This window comes from Lithobates pipiens, unplaced genomic scaffold, assembly GCF_037356315.1.
Source record: "Lithobates pipiens isolate NorthernLeopardFrog02 unplaced genomic scaffold, aLitPip1_a1.2 Scaffold_22, whole genome shotgun sequence".
NCBI classification, from domain to species: Eukaryota; Metazoa; Chordata; class Amphibia; order Anura; family Ranidae; genus Lithobates; species Lithobates pipiens.
The window spans coordinates 62581382-62596849 of record NW_027507784.1 but is presented as its reverse complement, the minus strand read 5'-3'; the positions used below and the strand labels follow the sequence as shown (position 1 = coordinate 62596849).

General features: G+C 41.7%; 1 protein-coding gene across 3 annotated transcripts in view; it reads left to right on the top strand.

Annotated features, from left to right (window-relative positions):
- Positions 1-15468, top strand: part of GALNT13 (polypeptide N-acetylgalactosaminyltransferase 13) — a 538975-nt gene that overhangs the window by 319888 nt on the left and 203619 nt on the right. For all 3 annotated transcript variants that reach the window (XM_077447668.1, XM_077447666.1, XM_077447667.1), the window contains exons 4-5: positions 2812-3019; positions 6468-6638. In XM_077447668.1, coding sequence (XP_077303794.1) covers positions 2812-3019; positions 6468-6638 — 379 coding nt within the window. The remainder of the gene's footprint in view (positions 1-2811; positions 3020-6467; positions 6639-15468) is intronic.

The following is a 15468-nucleotide window of genomic DNA, read 5'->3' as shown; positions in this document are numbered from 1 at the left end:
GTTCTGTGGGTGGGCCCAGAGGTTGACTTTTAGAACTGAAGTCAAGATTTGGATAGCAGAGCTTACCATGAATCACTAAGGTATATATGGGAAGAGCTCCAGGTGCATGGTCTTCACTAACACTAACAAGGAAGTTTGGGCTCAATCAGGAAAGATAAAGAACATTTCTTGTTTACTTAATACTTAGTAATAATTACTTTAGCATTACACAATACCTGGATTAGTGAAGACCCAGGAGGTAGGGACTAGCAGCTCTCTGTAGCCAGCAATGAAGCTGGGGTTGTGAAGGTTCTTTTTTTTTTTTTTTAAAACATGTTATACTTACCTCCTTTGTGCAAGGGTTTTGTAGAGAGTGGCCCCCGATCATCCTCTTCTTGGGTGCCCCCACGGAGAGCCGCTTTCCATTGGGGTACTCATGCAGGCACGCTCCCGAGTCCTGCTGCTGCATCCATTGACACAGACAGCAGGACTCGGCCCCACCCCCTGGCTCCTGTGTCACTGGATTTGCTTGACAGCTGCGGGAGCCAATCGCAATCTATCAAATGAGAACCTGAGACAGAGCCTGGAGCTGCTGTGCTCATCCCCATCGCTGGAACAATCGGGTTCAGGTAAATAAAAGGGGGGCTCTGGGGGGCAGCTGCACTACAGAAGGTTTTTCACTTTAATGCATAGAATGCATTTACAACCTGTTTAAAGTGGTTGTAAAGGTTGAAGGTCTTTTACCTTCAAGGTAAAAAACCTTCAGTGTGCTGCTCCCCCCCTCAGCCCCCCTAATACTTACCAAACTGTTATAGATGCAGCGTTGTGCGCGAGACCTGAAGCTCTCCTGTGTCTCTCCCTCCTGATAGGCTGAGGTGCAGCAGCAGGGGCCATTGGCTCTCGCTGCTGTCAATTACTGCTAGTGAAGCGGGAGCAGGGGCTGGGGCTGAGGCGTGCTCTCTGTGTCTTATGGACGTAGAGATCCAGCTTGGGAGTGAGTATGCACGAGTGTCCCCACTGCAAGCGGCTTGCTATGAGGGCACTCAGCAAGGGGGAGGGGCCCAGAGCACCATCGAGGGACCTGGGAAGAGGAGGATCAGGGCTGTTCTGTGCAAAACCATTACACAGAGCAGGTAAGTATGACATATTTGTTATTTTTCATTTTTTTTTTAATAAAATTGTTTCATTTAAAATCACTTCCAGTGCTGGAACTTGGCTGAATAATGATAGAAGCAGAATACTGGGAACATCCACAAGCTAAAGATACATACTGCAGGCATGCTGTCTAAACAATACTTAAATTCTACTTTGGCTCTTACACCTGTTTACCGCCTATGGACCAGACCCTATTTTCACATTTCTGTTATGTGTCTGTTTATGAGTCTATAACTTTGTAATTACTTATGATAACAAATTGATATAGATATATATATATATATATATATATATATATATATATATATATATATATAGATTGTTTTTTGGGCTTCCTTGTGACCCTAAAGTCCTCTGGGAATTTTTTCAATTATATGCATTTTAGGGGAAAAAAAAAGAGTAAAAAATCTGTAATTTTTTGAACACAAGTACATTTTGTTCTGTTGCTTATTCTATTTACTGCAACATTAAAGTTCTTACAGAAAATCCTTAAAGATAACAATATATATGTGCTTTATAATTTTTTTTTCAACAAATAATTTAAAATAGAAACATGGAACAGGAGATGAAAGTGTTAAATAGTGCCTCATACAGGTTGATATGAATGGGTTAAGTAGTAAAATAAAAGCATGTCCTGGGTTAAGAGTTAACTAACTCCCTGTGCACACAATACACATTCTTCTGTGTTAGCTTCTTCTCTCTCACCCACAGATTTGTCTACTTTTGCTTTGGTTTACAAATGTTACACTGAATGCTCACTGTCATTGTCTGTCAGATTGATCATTCAATAAGGAAGGCTTCTGACTGGCTCCCAGTCATAGGGTTGGGAGCTAATTTTTCTACAGACACCGGGTCTCAGGGGTGCACGGGAGGGAGCAGGGGAGATAGGATACTGCAGGCAGTCTCCTGGACATACAGGAGACGCCTTGTGTACAGAGGAGTTTTATGGATGTGTGTAAGCCCTTGTACACGCGGTCGGACATTCCGACAACAAAATCCGTTGAATTTTGTCCGAAACTGGTGTTGCATACACACGGTCGGACAAAGTTGTCGGAAAATCCAATCGTTCGGAACTTGGTGACATTCATTGCGTACGACGGGACTACGTTCAGGCTAGTAGCCAATAGCTTTGGTCTAGGAATTTGATCTGAGCATGCGTGGCACTTGGTCCGATTGGAATTCTCTACAAATGATCGGACAAAGTCCGATCGGATCATGTTGTCGTAAAATTTTTATATCCAGCTCTCAAACTTTGTCGGTCGGATATTCCGACGGAAAAAGTCAGATGAAGCCCACACACGGTCGCATTATCCGACAACACGGTCCGACCAGACATTTTCCGCCGGAATGTCCGACCGTGTGTACAAGGGCTAAGATGCTGAAGGTAGGCTTCTGGTTAAAGAAGATTTCCAGGTATGGTTATTTTAAACATAGTTTTGTTCATAGTTTAGTCCAGCTTGGACAAATGTAAATATGCATATATCATATGGAAGCTAGAAGTCACTGCATACTTACGTTAGTCTAAGCTATAACTAAGTATATAATGTCCATATAATGTCCATACCTGGAATTTGTCTTTAGTTAATTTTACTGGAAGACAACTGTATATTAAATAGACACTGATTTTATTATTGTTTCTTTGCATGTTTATGTTCCTGTTTGTACCTTTTCCATCAGATTTCCTAAAAACTCCACTGGAAAATTATGCCCGACATCTGGAGGTTCCAGTGAAAATCCTGAGGATGGAGCAGAGATCAGGGCTGATCCGGGCACGCCTTAGAGGTGCCAATGTTGCAAGAGGCCAAGTGATAACCTTCTTGGATGCTCACTGTGAATGTACAGTTGGATGGCTGGAGCCATTGCTGGCAAGAATAAAGGAAGATCGGTATGAATATTTAATATCTGTCTGCTGCTGATTGTGTGTTGGTAAAAATTCAGGAGGAGGCTTAATTGTTTATGATGCTATTAAAAATTCCAAGCTAAACTACTGAAGGGCAGGTAAATACTCGGAGGTGGTTGGCCCTTCTTACAGTGGTCATGACAACCTAGTCTACTTGGGTCTTTTTATTATGCAATAACATGTTTTACTGGGAACTTCTATTGCCAAACTGTGGACAGGGAAGCATGAAGGAAGGGGAAACAATGTGTGTGCTGGTTTTGTATGTATCTGCTCAGCCAAAATGGTGTAAGCACCATAGTATATGGCATGGCATTCAAATGAGACTAATATGATGGCAGGAAAAGTGAAACAGCATGGAGTGTGATGGTACAGATTGTGAAAAAAAAGTGTGTTATACTGGTAGTAGGTCTTGGCGCTGCTCCTTAGGCTGGTAAAAATATGTTATATTCTCTGTAAATAATAATCTTATATGAGGGGAAAAAAAGCCCCCAAATTTAATTAGGTAAAATCCCTTGGACAAAACTACTGACTCTGGGACTATATATATCCTTATCTTACTCCCATAAAAATAAAAAATATATGCTCTAAAGTGAACGTATTTTTGTTTTTATTTTTGTGTGTTAGAGACTCGGCCTATATATCCTTTATTTCGGCCCAATAAAGACATCAAATACTCCTTCGTTTTAAAGGAAAACATTTTTTTGGAGAATAATCTGTGTTAGAACCTCTGAAGTTTTTTATGTGAAACCCAAAAAACTTTTCTATTTAAATGTGCCCTTTATATTGGTTAAGTGATTTGTACTGCTAAATGTCTCCAAATAAACCAAGTGACCCTAAAACCTGCCAAAATCTAATTGATGAAATTAACAGACATGGTGATAAAAATTATAATTATATATATGTATATGATTACAGCCATGAATAATTAATGTCACCTCTGCCACTCTATCTTCATATATATATATAAAGTGACTAGTGCTTTGATATAATAAACAAAGTGACTATGTGCCTCTGTGAAAAAACACAGCTGATATTTCAACACTTACATAAATATACCATATGCAAAACCATAAAGTGACTAGTGCTGACAAAAAGTGACTGGTGCTCTATATAATAAACAAGCAAAAAGTGACTTAGTGCTCTAAGAATAGTCCCATAAGCAAAAACAGCTTCTTAGGGAGGATTCCTTCACATATAAATCGTGTGTGGTGATATGATCCGTGCTCCTATTGCCAATGCACTCACCGGAACCTCTAACCCCTCCCGGGGTATTACGCAGTCACAGTATGTGCCACTGTGTAGCAATTCAAGGGCTCCCAGGCTTCGATGCAATGGCACTATTAAGTATTGATCTCATATATTCACCACCTCCAAGACAACTCCAAGAGTCCGTAGTTTTTGGATTTTACCTAATTAAATTTAGGGGCTTTTTTTCCCCTCATATAAGATTATTATTTACCGAGAATTTATGCCAGCCTAAGGAGCAGCGCCAAGACCTACTATATCACACTTTTTTTATCTTTGACTGCGCCTTTGGGTGGTAGTAAGTAGGGGCGGCAGTTCTGGCTGCTTTTTAGACTTTCACTGTCTCTATACTACAACAATTCCACTGCGCAGACCGAACCACAACTTTCTATGATACAGATTGTGGCTGGGTGATCTCCCCTGGAGTGTAAGGGTAGTTTCTTGCAGAACGTACTCCCCTGGGATATAACAGTATATAAAGGTATACTGTTGCTGGGTGTGCTTTCATTAATTGTGAGCAGGGCCGTCTTTAAGGCAGGGCAAAAGGGGCAGCTGCCCTGGGCCCTGTCATTGTTGTGGGGCCCAAAGCAGCTGCCTCATACTTGTCAACTATCCCAGTTTAAATTCCCTTGGCCCTTGACACTTTAGTCCCATGCTGTGTCCTGATATCTCATTGTGAAGTGCTGCTACTAATGCTGCCCAGCTCTGCCCTATTGTTGTGTACAAATGACTCACCTTTAGACCCTGTGTGTACATGTAAATAACCATCATTCATATGTAAATAGCAGCATTCATATATAAATAGCTGCATCTGGCATAGATATGTAAATAAAGGTGGCATTGATATGCATATCATGCCCCCCTGCAGTACAGTAATCTCTAGAAACCAATCAACAAGTAGAAATCATGTGCTGTAACCTCTAGCAACCAGTCAGTAAGCGGCAATGATACACTGTAACCTCTGTCAACTAATCACAATCACTGCCTGATCTCATACAGTAAGCTGATTTTAAGTCTAGCTGCTATTTATTATATGTCTCAGAGCAGGTGGAGAGCGAAATTCTATGGGGGGGGGGGGGGGGCAAGAAAACGTTTGCCCAGGGTCCAATCAATTTTAAAGATGGTCCTGATTGTGAGGGTAGATTTCTCCTGGGTAAAATGAAGTGTGACGGGTGACTTTTCCTTGGTGCACTTACCTTGACACTGTAGAAGCATACTGTTCCTGAGTGCACTTGCCTGTAATGTAAGAGTAGACTATTGCTGGGTACGCTCACTTTTAGTGTGAAGGAAGATTGTTGCTTGGTGCACTGTGTGGTGTGTCATGATTGCCAGTGCTGTGAGTCAGGTACAAGAGAAGTACCTTATTTCCTCGAACTTTCCTTTCTCTATGACTTAAAGATGCCCTCATGTTCTTAGGCAATCTAAACAATGCCTTGTTTACAATCAGCCTTTATGTAGTCTGCTCAGTACAATGTAGAGCAAAGTGATTAATTCCATATGCCAGAATCCCTACTTATATTTACTATAGCACCTTGCACTCCAGTAATCTCTGTAAAAAACAGATCACAAACTGCTGGATGAAGGCAGAACCTGCATACATTTCGCTAAACCTTGCCCATCCGTCCAACCCTTGTGATTCCAGATATACATTTGTGAGCAGAATAAGCAGAATAATCATAGAAGGATCCTTGATGCTTTCAGTCCTAGTCATTTTCATGTGCCAAAATCCAAAGTAAACGTTCTTTGCGCCAGTTTCTGTGCTACAAACTAATTACTCATCTTGTAGTTACTCAATAATTTTATCACCACTGCTTACAACACAATAGTTAGTACATCAAATACATCTTCTTTAATTGACTAAAGCTAGCCATAAATGATTTTCCTATCCACGATAATACAGGGGCTATGCTCAACAGCAACAGCGATTTTTAGATCAACTTTTCTCAAGCTGGGTGGTGCTGAAATTTTGATCAATATAGAAGTTGGACTAAATTCAAACTGTCTATGGCCAACATAAGTTAGTTTGAGGTTCAGTGATGAGTCTGCTATGTTATCTGTTTTTTGAATTCCTGATAATAGCTATTATTAAATCAGAATATCACTATAGAGAACTTCACATGCAGCGGTGTACAGGAGGGCATGGACAGAATTGATTTGTTTCAATGCCATTTCATATTTTTCCCTGCAGGAAAACGGTAGTTTGTCCGATAATCGATGTAATAAGTGATGACACGTTTGAGTACATGGCTGGTTCAGACATGACTTACGGTGGATTTAATTGGAAATTGAATTTTCGCTGGTATCCTGTTCCCCAGAGAGAAATGGACAGAAGGAAAGGAGACAGAACATTACCAGTAAGGTAAATACATGCTATATATTTCATGTATGGATGGGTGTACACATATTTTTACAGCAAAAAGTCAATACAGATAAAATTAAGAGATGAACAATCAGTTGCACAGTGTGAGATAGGAGAACTGTAATGCCGCGTACACACGACCAGACTTTTCAACATCAAAAGTCCGACGGAACAATTCCGGCAGACCATTCGATCGTGTGTGGGCTGCAGCGGACTTTTGATTTGCAAAAGTCTGACAGACTTTAGAAATGGAACATGTTTCAAATTTTTCCGCCAGAACTCCGCCGGACCCAGTTCCTACGGAGAAATCCGCTAGTGTGTATGCTAGTCCGACGGACAAAAACCGATGCGAGGGCAGCTATTGGCTACTGGCTATAAACTTCCTTATTCTAGTCCAGTCGTACGTCATCACGTTCAAATCCGTCGGACTTTGGTGTGATTGTGTGTGGCCAAGTCCGTTCATTTGGAAAGCCCGTCAGAACTCTGTCAGAACTCCGTCAGAACTCCGTCGAAAGTCTGTCGGACCTTGTCCCTCAAAGTCCGGTGGTGTGTATGTGGCATTAGACTGGTGGTACAGTATTTAAACTACTCATACACATTATATGCCCATTGAATGACAATTGTCATTTAGATTAGTATGGATGACAACTGGAACATCTTTTTGAAGTTCCTTTCCTCCCATATTTCTATATCAGCAACACAATAGGCAGTGTGATCAGACTCAAAGTCATTTGCCTGGTTCTTGCCCCAGAACAAATGATGGTTTAATGTCCTTACCACAATCACATAAAAATACACATGCTAAGGTCAGCTGGGTTTAACAGTTAGCCGTTTGCCATTTTTTTTGTTTCAAGGGAAAATCAGACTACTTGGTAGTAATTTGGAGAACGTAAAGGCTCCAGATAACATGGGATTGATTTCTAAATACTAGAGCTCTGCATAGAAACCAGCTTCCAGGTTTTTTTTTTTTTTGTCAAAGCTTAATGCCTCTTTCATACTGGCGGAGTCCACCAGTGGATCTGCCCACTCAGCAGAGGATCTCTCTAATGATCGCTGCTGAGAATGCAAATGACAGGTCTGTGTCCGCTCCACTGATGCAGAGTGGACACAGACACAGCCCACTGTTCTCTTTGGGACTGTCAGATGAAAATTAACCACTTGTCCATTTCCATCCGTCATCCGATCCACTGAACAGATGGGCATCTGTTTTTAGCGGTCAGGATTGTATCAGATGTCGGCGGGTGTCAGTAAACACATGTTCACTGACATCCACCGCTCCATAGAAAGCAATGGGTGGTCTGATCAGGTCCCCCTGAAAAACTGACAGTGTGAAACGGGCCTAATTGAACAAGCTGAAGATAGAAGTACATTGGCTACTACTCACAGCTGCACCAGATTTTGCACTCTCCAGTTTTAGTAAACCAACCCACTAGTATCCTTGATAAGGTTTCCTTTAACCCCTTTAATCTTCACTCAAGTACATTAGGATTTTCTGCCACAACATTTGCACCCTGGTAGCATTTAAAGACAATTATTGCCTGATCCAGACAAGTTTGGCTTGCTCTTCAACAATGAATTTCACAGGGAAATAGTGAGCCGCCATGTTGGATTATTTTGGCCAATCTGAAATTTTATATTCTCTCAAAATACCTCACATCTGAGTGTGCATCTGAGCAGGTCTAAGTTACAGTTTAAACGTCTTCATGATCCATTGAAGACTCCAACCAATGCAACATGTGGTGTATGGAAAATGGGATCATGTGTCATCAATGAATCATTGACATTAGCAGTACCATGTAATCAAGAGCCAATACATTCTACTATACTCCGTTGTGTAGGTTACACTATAGAGAGCACAATGTTTCATCAGTTAGTAAATGATCCTGTCATAGTCACAATGGATTTTAGTAGTGATTGAGGCACAAAATGTCTCTTTGATGTCATGTAGATCTCTTCCCATCTGATATAAAAGCTCCTCAATCCCCGAATCAGGGCTCCATCCCTAATCCCTGCCCAATATTTATGTCCAGGATTTGTCTGGCTCTTATTTAGCTTTTCCTCTTTTTTTCGTAATGTTCTTGTTTTATGCATTGTGGTGGGTTTAAATGCTACTTCCGGCCTCCTGTCCCCCAGCTCCAGGCCCCTTTCTCAAGATAGGCCCATTTGCCCAAAAAAAAAAAAAAGATTGACTTAGAGGATTGTAGCTCGGTGATCAGGAGTCACAGAGACTCCACATTTGGGGAGTAGGTATCTAAAGACCCACTCCAGCACTGCTTAAAATATGGGGCTGCTATCATCTATGGTTCCGGAGATACGGGGCTCCTTGCACAGCCTGTCAGACGCTACATACAGAGCGGCCAGTTTAAATACAAGCTGCAGCAGACTGAGAGGATGAACTCACGTGCTTATAATAATTATTTGTATATTACTTATGATAATTAACCCCTTGCCACCCAGGTCCATTCTGAGACTTCTCTCCTACATGTAAAAAATCATCATTTTTTTTTTTTGCTAGAAAATTACTCAGAACCCCCAAGCATTATATATTGTTTTAGCAGACAGCCTATGGAATAAAATGGTGGTCTTTGCAACTTTTTAGGTTACACGATATTTGCACAGCAATTTTTCAAACTTTTTTTTGGAAAGAAACTGTTTCATTCATAAAAAAACACTAAAGTTAGCACGATTTTTTGTTGTATACTAAGCGATGCTTTACATTTTTTTACAGGTTACATGTTTAGAGTTACAGAGGAGTGCTAGAATTATTGCTCTCATTCTAACGATCGTGGCGTATGTAACCTGTGTGTATCTGGCTCTGATACCAACCAGTGCCTACCCAGGGACTGACATCTCTCCCCAGCCTGTCCCCACACACCCTCTCACCTGCTGACCTGTGAATGGGGCAATCACTCCCGCAGTGTTATTGTGTTCTGCCAGTGAATACGATTAGTGTTGCTAACTATAGCTGGCAGCACTGATTGTTTTAGGGAAAACCTGACAGGCTGGTTGTACTCAAGTCGGTTAATAGGTTGACTTATGTAAAACCAGCTAGCCCATATATAGATCGACTATGGCTGGTCTCTGCTTAATTGGTGTAATTTCAATCCATGTATGGCCCGCTTAACCACTATGCAGTCCCTAAACATCCTTCCACAAACCTTTACATTTTTCCTTCCCAGATTACTTCATCCTCCTCTCCTATACATAGTGCCCACTGTCATACTCTCCACACTTTTCTCCTGTACATACTGCTCACTGTCATACCCTCCACACTTCTCTCCTATACATAATGCCCGCTGTCATATCCTACACACCCCTCTCCTGTACATAGTGCCCGCTGTCATACACTTCTCTCCTGTACATAGTGCCCACTGTTGTACCCTCCACACTCCTCTCCTGTACATAGTGCCCACTGTCGTACTCTCCACACTTCTCTCCTATACATGGTGCCCCCTGTCATACTCTCCACACTTCTCTCCTATACATAGTGCCCACTGTCATACTCTCCACACTTCTCTCCTATACATAGTGCTCACTGTCATACTCTCCACACTTCTCTCCTATGCATAACGCCGGCTGTCATATCCTACACACTCCTCTTCTGTACATAGTGCCTGCTATCATACACTTCTCTCCTGTACATAGTGCCCACTGTCGTACCCTCCACACTCCTCTCCTATACATAGTGCCCACCGTCATACCCTCCACACTCCTCTCCTGTACATACTACTCACTGTCATACCCTCCACACTCCTCTCCTATACATAGTGCCCACTGTCATACCTCCAACACTTCTCTCCTATACATAGTGCCCACTGTCATACCCTCCACACTCCTCTCCTGTACATACTACTCACTGTCATACATTCCATACTCCTCTCCTATACATAGTGCCCACTGTCATACCTCCAACACTTCTCTCCTATACATAATGTCCACTGTCATGCCCTCCACACTCCTCTCCTGTACATACTACTCACTGTCATATCCTCCATACTCCTCTCCTATACATAGTGCCCACTGTCATACCTCCAACACTTCTCTCCTATACATAATTCCCACTGTCATGCCCTCCACACTCCTCTCATGTACATACTACTCACTGTAATACCCTCCACACTTCTCTCCTATACATAGTGCCCACTGTCATACCTCCAACACTTCTCTCCTATGCATAATGCCCACTGTCATACCCTGCACACTCCTCTCCTGTACATACTACTCACTGTCATACCCACCATACTCCTCTTCTGTAATTACTGCTTACTGTCCCACTCTCCACACTTCTCTCCTGTACATAGTGCCTGCTGTCATACCCTCCACACTCCTGTACATATTGTTCTTTAAAATGAAAAGAAATACTGTTCTTTAAAATTATACTGAATACCCTCAATATTACCAGCTCTAGAATGGGCACTTTTGTTAGTTCAACTAAAGGAATTCTCACAGTCCTCATATTTGTTCTGCCCCATTATTAGTAATTATTTAATTTTGTAATTACGATTGTGATGTATAGAGGAACATAGGGGAAGTCAGCTACTCTCCTGTACATACTATTCACTGTCATACCCTCCACACTTCTCTCCTATACATAGTGCCCACCGTCATACCTCCAACACTTCTCTCCTATACACAATGCCCACTGTCATACCCTGCACACTCCTCTCCTGTACATACTACTCACTGTCATACCCTCCATACTCCTCTTCTGTAATTACTGCTTACTGTCCTACTCTCCACACTTCTCTCCTGTACGTAGTGCCTGCTGTCATACCCTCCACACTCCTGTACATATTGTTCTTTAAAATGAAAAGAAATACTGTTCTTTAAAATTATACTGAATATCCTCAATATTACCAGCTCTAGTATGGGCACTTTTGTTAGTTCAACTAAAGGAATTCTCACAGTCCTCATATTTTTTCTGCCCCATTATTAGTAATTATTTAATTTTGTAATTACTATTGTGATGTATAGAGGAACATAGGGGATGTCAGCTACTATAAATATAACACTTGTAAAAAAAGCGTCCCTGAAAATATTTTTGAAATGTTGACAACTATGCTCTTAGGCACTGCCCAAGGGCCAGGGGGTCAGTAGGAGGCCCCATGAGAGGCTCCTGTGATATTAAAGCGGTAGTAAACTTTTCTAACATTACTACTTTTTAGAGGCCCTTGGGTAGGTTATGCCATAATGTACAAGTATGCCCAGCATATTAGCACATTAGGGTACACATAAATTGTCAGACTGAGCACTCCAGTGCTGTGCTGTGATCAATCCGGGGCACTTCCATCTTCACCCGGGCTTCCTTCTGGGTTCTGTGCCTTCGGTCACTTGCCTTGGCCAGGCTGCATTGATGTCACTCCTACACATGCTCATGTGCATCCTCTCTCTCTCTCACCCCCCTTTCTCTCTCATCCTCCCTCCCTTACCCCTCACACCTCTTTCATCCCCTTTCTCTCTCTTTCTCTCCCTCTCTCTCATCCTCCCTCTCTCTCTTTAATTTAATTTGTTATAACAAAAAATTGTTTGCATTTTTATTTATTTATTGTTTATAAAAGTCCCCACCATAATCCTCAGCACCAGGCCCATGATGTTCTTTATCTGGCCCTGTCTGGGTGTCATGCTTGTGGCTGTTAGAATCTTGCTGTGCCTCATGGGACTTGTAGTTCTGCAACAGCTGGAGGTCCGCTAATTGCATATCCCTGTCGTAGGCATTTCAACTTAAAATGTTACTATAGTTGGTTGCCTGCAGTACAAAGAACATGGAAATGCAATTATTTTAATAAATATAAATATAAGCAGCATAAAACTATTTTTTATCAAATTAGGGTGGGAAGATTTCCTAACACCAGCTTCAGATTTTCCAAAGACCTTTCTGTAACCACCCCATGAATCTCCTCCTGTTCCTGTCTGACCCACCAATCATGTAGGTACCCCCGACTACATATTTACTTTTAGTTTCCAAAACTTCTGCTATACCAAACCACTTTTGAACCCAGTCATGTAGGCACCTATGTCTGTGTTTCTCCTCTTGTAAATCACCCAAGGAACCTATTCTGGGGCCTAAAGATGCTGCAGTGCATCCCTTTCAGTGACATTGTTGCCAGGTTACAAAATTCAGGACTTCGTAGTCCTTGGGGAACTTTTCATTACAATAGGAGGGCTGGATGACGTTTGCAGACTATAGGCATGCTGTGCATGTGTTGGGCTGCCAATAGTCCCACAGTGTAAAAAGCAGCGGTGTGTGTTGTCATCCTAAAAAAATCCCTATGGCTACAGCACCAAAGTGCTTAGATTTCTAAAAGGCTGTGCTCCGAATAATTAGAGGGACAATAGCAAATATACTGTATACTATTTTAACATTTTGAGTTTACACATACCGCCAAACTTTTTTGAGATGGGAACGAGGGACACCGATTAGCAAAGGTATGTAGGGATAGGACACACCCCCTGCCACACCCCTTTAAAGGAGAATTACAAAATAAAAAATGATTAGTTAAACCCACAAGTGTTTTTTTTTTGTTTAACACAATTATTCCTTTATATTGTCTTTTGCCATTTATAAATGCAGCACATTAGAAACTGGATGAAAGGTTTAGCACTGGGAAACATCTTTTGAAAGATAAAAAAACAAATGCATTTTATATACTACTATTAACATATTATGAGTATCGCCTCTGATCTATATCATTACAATACCATATAAAGTACCATCATCCAGAAATTACAATTTAAAAAAAATTATATACTACTATATAGATCAAACCAAAAAGAGGGGCACATGGAGATGAAAGAAGGACAGAGGGACTTTGTTCCAAATGAGGGACAATCCTTCAAAATCGGGGACAGTTGGGAGCTTTGGCTTACATATACTTTAGCTCATTGAATCCCTGTTTTTGATTGATGTCACTGTGGTTTCTCCTCTCTCCTTCTTTATATTACAGTTTTAGTCTAGCTGTGTTCTTAGTGGTCGATGAGTGAGATCAGATGAATATTGGATCTTTCTTCATTTGATACAAAAGATTTGTTTAGGCCTACTATTTCCCTTCTTATGATTATACACTATTAAGGAGAAATTGATCTGTTAGCTCTTCAAAAACCTAATAATCTCTATAAATAAATGTTTCTCAAACATTTCCATTGTTTACTGCACAATGGTACAATGTTACAATACAGCGGGGTCATTAGTCTTTCCCTTTAGGATATAAAGCACGTCTTCTCTGTTCTGGAAAACTGAAGCTCACTTATCTTCTCCTGTCAATAGAATATATCTGAGCGTGCATCACATTCCAGCTAAAACTGTGACACTGTTTATCTATGTCATACCAATTACTGAGCTAGGATATCATACAGCGCCTGCATGGGCTTATCCATGTGCTGATCGCTGGCACCCTCTGCTGTAAGAACCTGAGAAGGCATCCTGATCCAGGACCTGATTCACAAAAGCAAATGAAAAGAGTAGGCATAAACTGTTCAAATGAATTCAGTGATTCAATGCATGTTCCCGCTGTACACAATAATAATATTATTATTATTATTATTATACACAAATTATATAGTGTCAACAGTTTGCGCAGTGCTTTACAATGCAGAGGGGGGACAGCACAATTACAGTACCGTTCAATACAGAAGGTACAGGAGGACCCTGCTCATAGAGCTTACATTCTAGAGGGAGGGGGGTGGTGGTACAAAAGGTAATAGATGCAGGGAATGATTTGATGGGGATGGCTTGGAGACAGTTGTTAGGTGGGTATAGGATAGGCTTCCCTGAATAAGTGAGTTTTCAGGGGTCTCCTAAAGGTGGACAGGTTGGGGGCTGATCGGATATAACGGGGCAGGGAGTTCCAGAGGATGGGAGAGGCCATGGAGAAGTCTTGAAGTCGAGCATGAGAGGAGGTAACAAGGGAACTAGAAAGCAGGAGGTCCTGGGAGAAGCGGAGGGGACGATTTGGGTGATATGCAGATGAGGTTGGTGATGTAGATGGGGGCGATGTTGTGGATGGCCTTGTATCCTTTTATAATTAAAATATAGTGGGGTAGGGGAAGCCAGTGAAGGGATTGGCAGAAAGGGGCTGCAGTCACGGATCGGTTAGGGAGGTGTATTAGTCTAGCAGCAGCATTCATAATAGGGGGGAAAACCTGCGTTAGGGCAGCACAGTGGTGTAGTGGGTAGCACTCTCACCTAGCAGTAAAAAGGGTAGCTGGTTCAAATCCCAACCACGACACTACCTGCCTGGAGTTTGCATGTTCTCCCTGTGCCTGTGTGGGTTTCCTCTGGGTACTCCGGTTTCCTCCCATGCTCCAAAGACATGCAGGTAGGTTAATTGGCTTCTGGCCAAAATTGGCCCTAGTATATGAATGGGGACCTTGGTTTGTGGGCTCCTTGAGTGTAGGGATCAATGTGAGTGTGCAATGTACAGGGATAGGGGAAGACACTCACTCAGGTTGAGTGAGTGTATAAAGAATAAAGGTCTTTATTCAACCTTACTAACTATGAAACTATGAAGGGTAGGCCATTAAGGAGAGAATTGCAGTAGTCAAGGTGGGAAATAATCAAGGAGTGAATAAGTTGCTTTGTGGTGTCATTAGTCAGGAAGGGTCGAATTCTGGACATGTTGCAGAGTTTAAGGCAGCAGGATTTAGCCAGTGCATACCTTGGTTATAATGAGTGGTTATTTGAGTTACTGTTGCCTTTCTATCATCTCAAACCAGTTTGGCCATTCTCCTCTCACATCAACAAGGCAATTTTATCCACGCAACCTCCACTCACTGGATATTTTCTCTTTTCTGGACCATTCTCTAGAGATGGTTGTGCATGAAAAACCCAGTA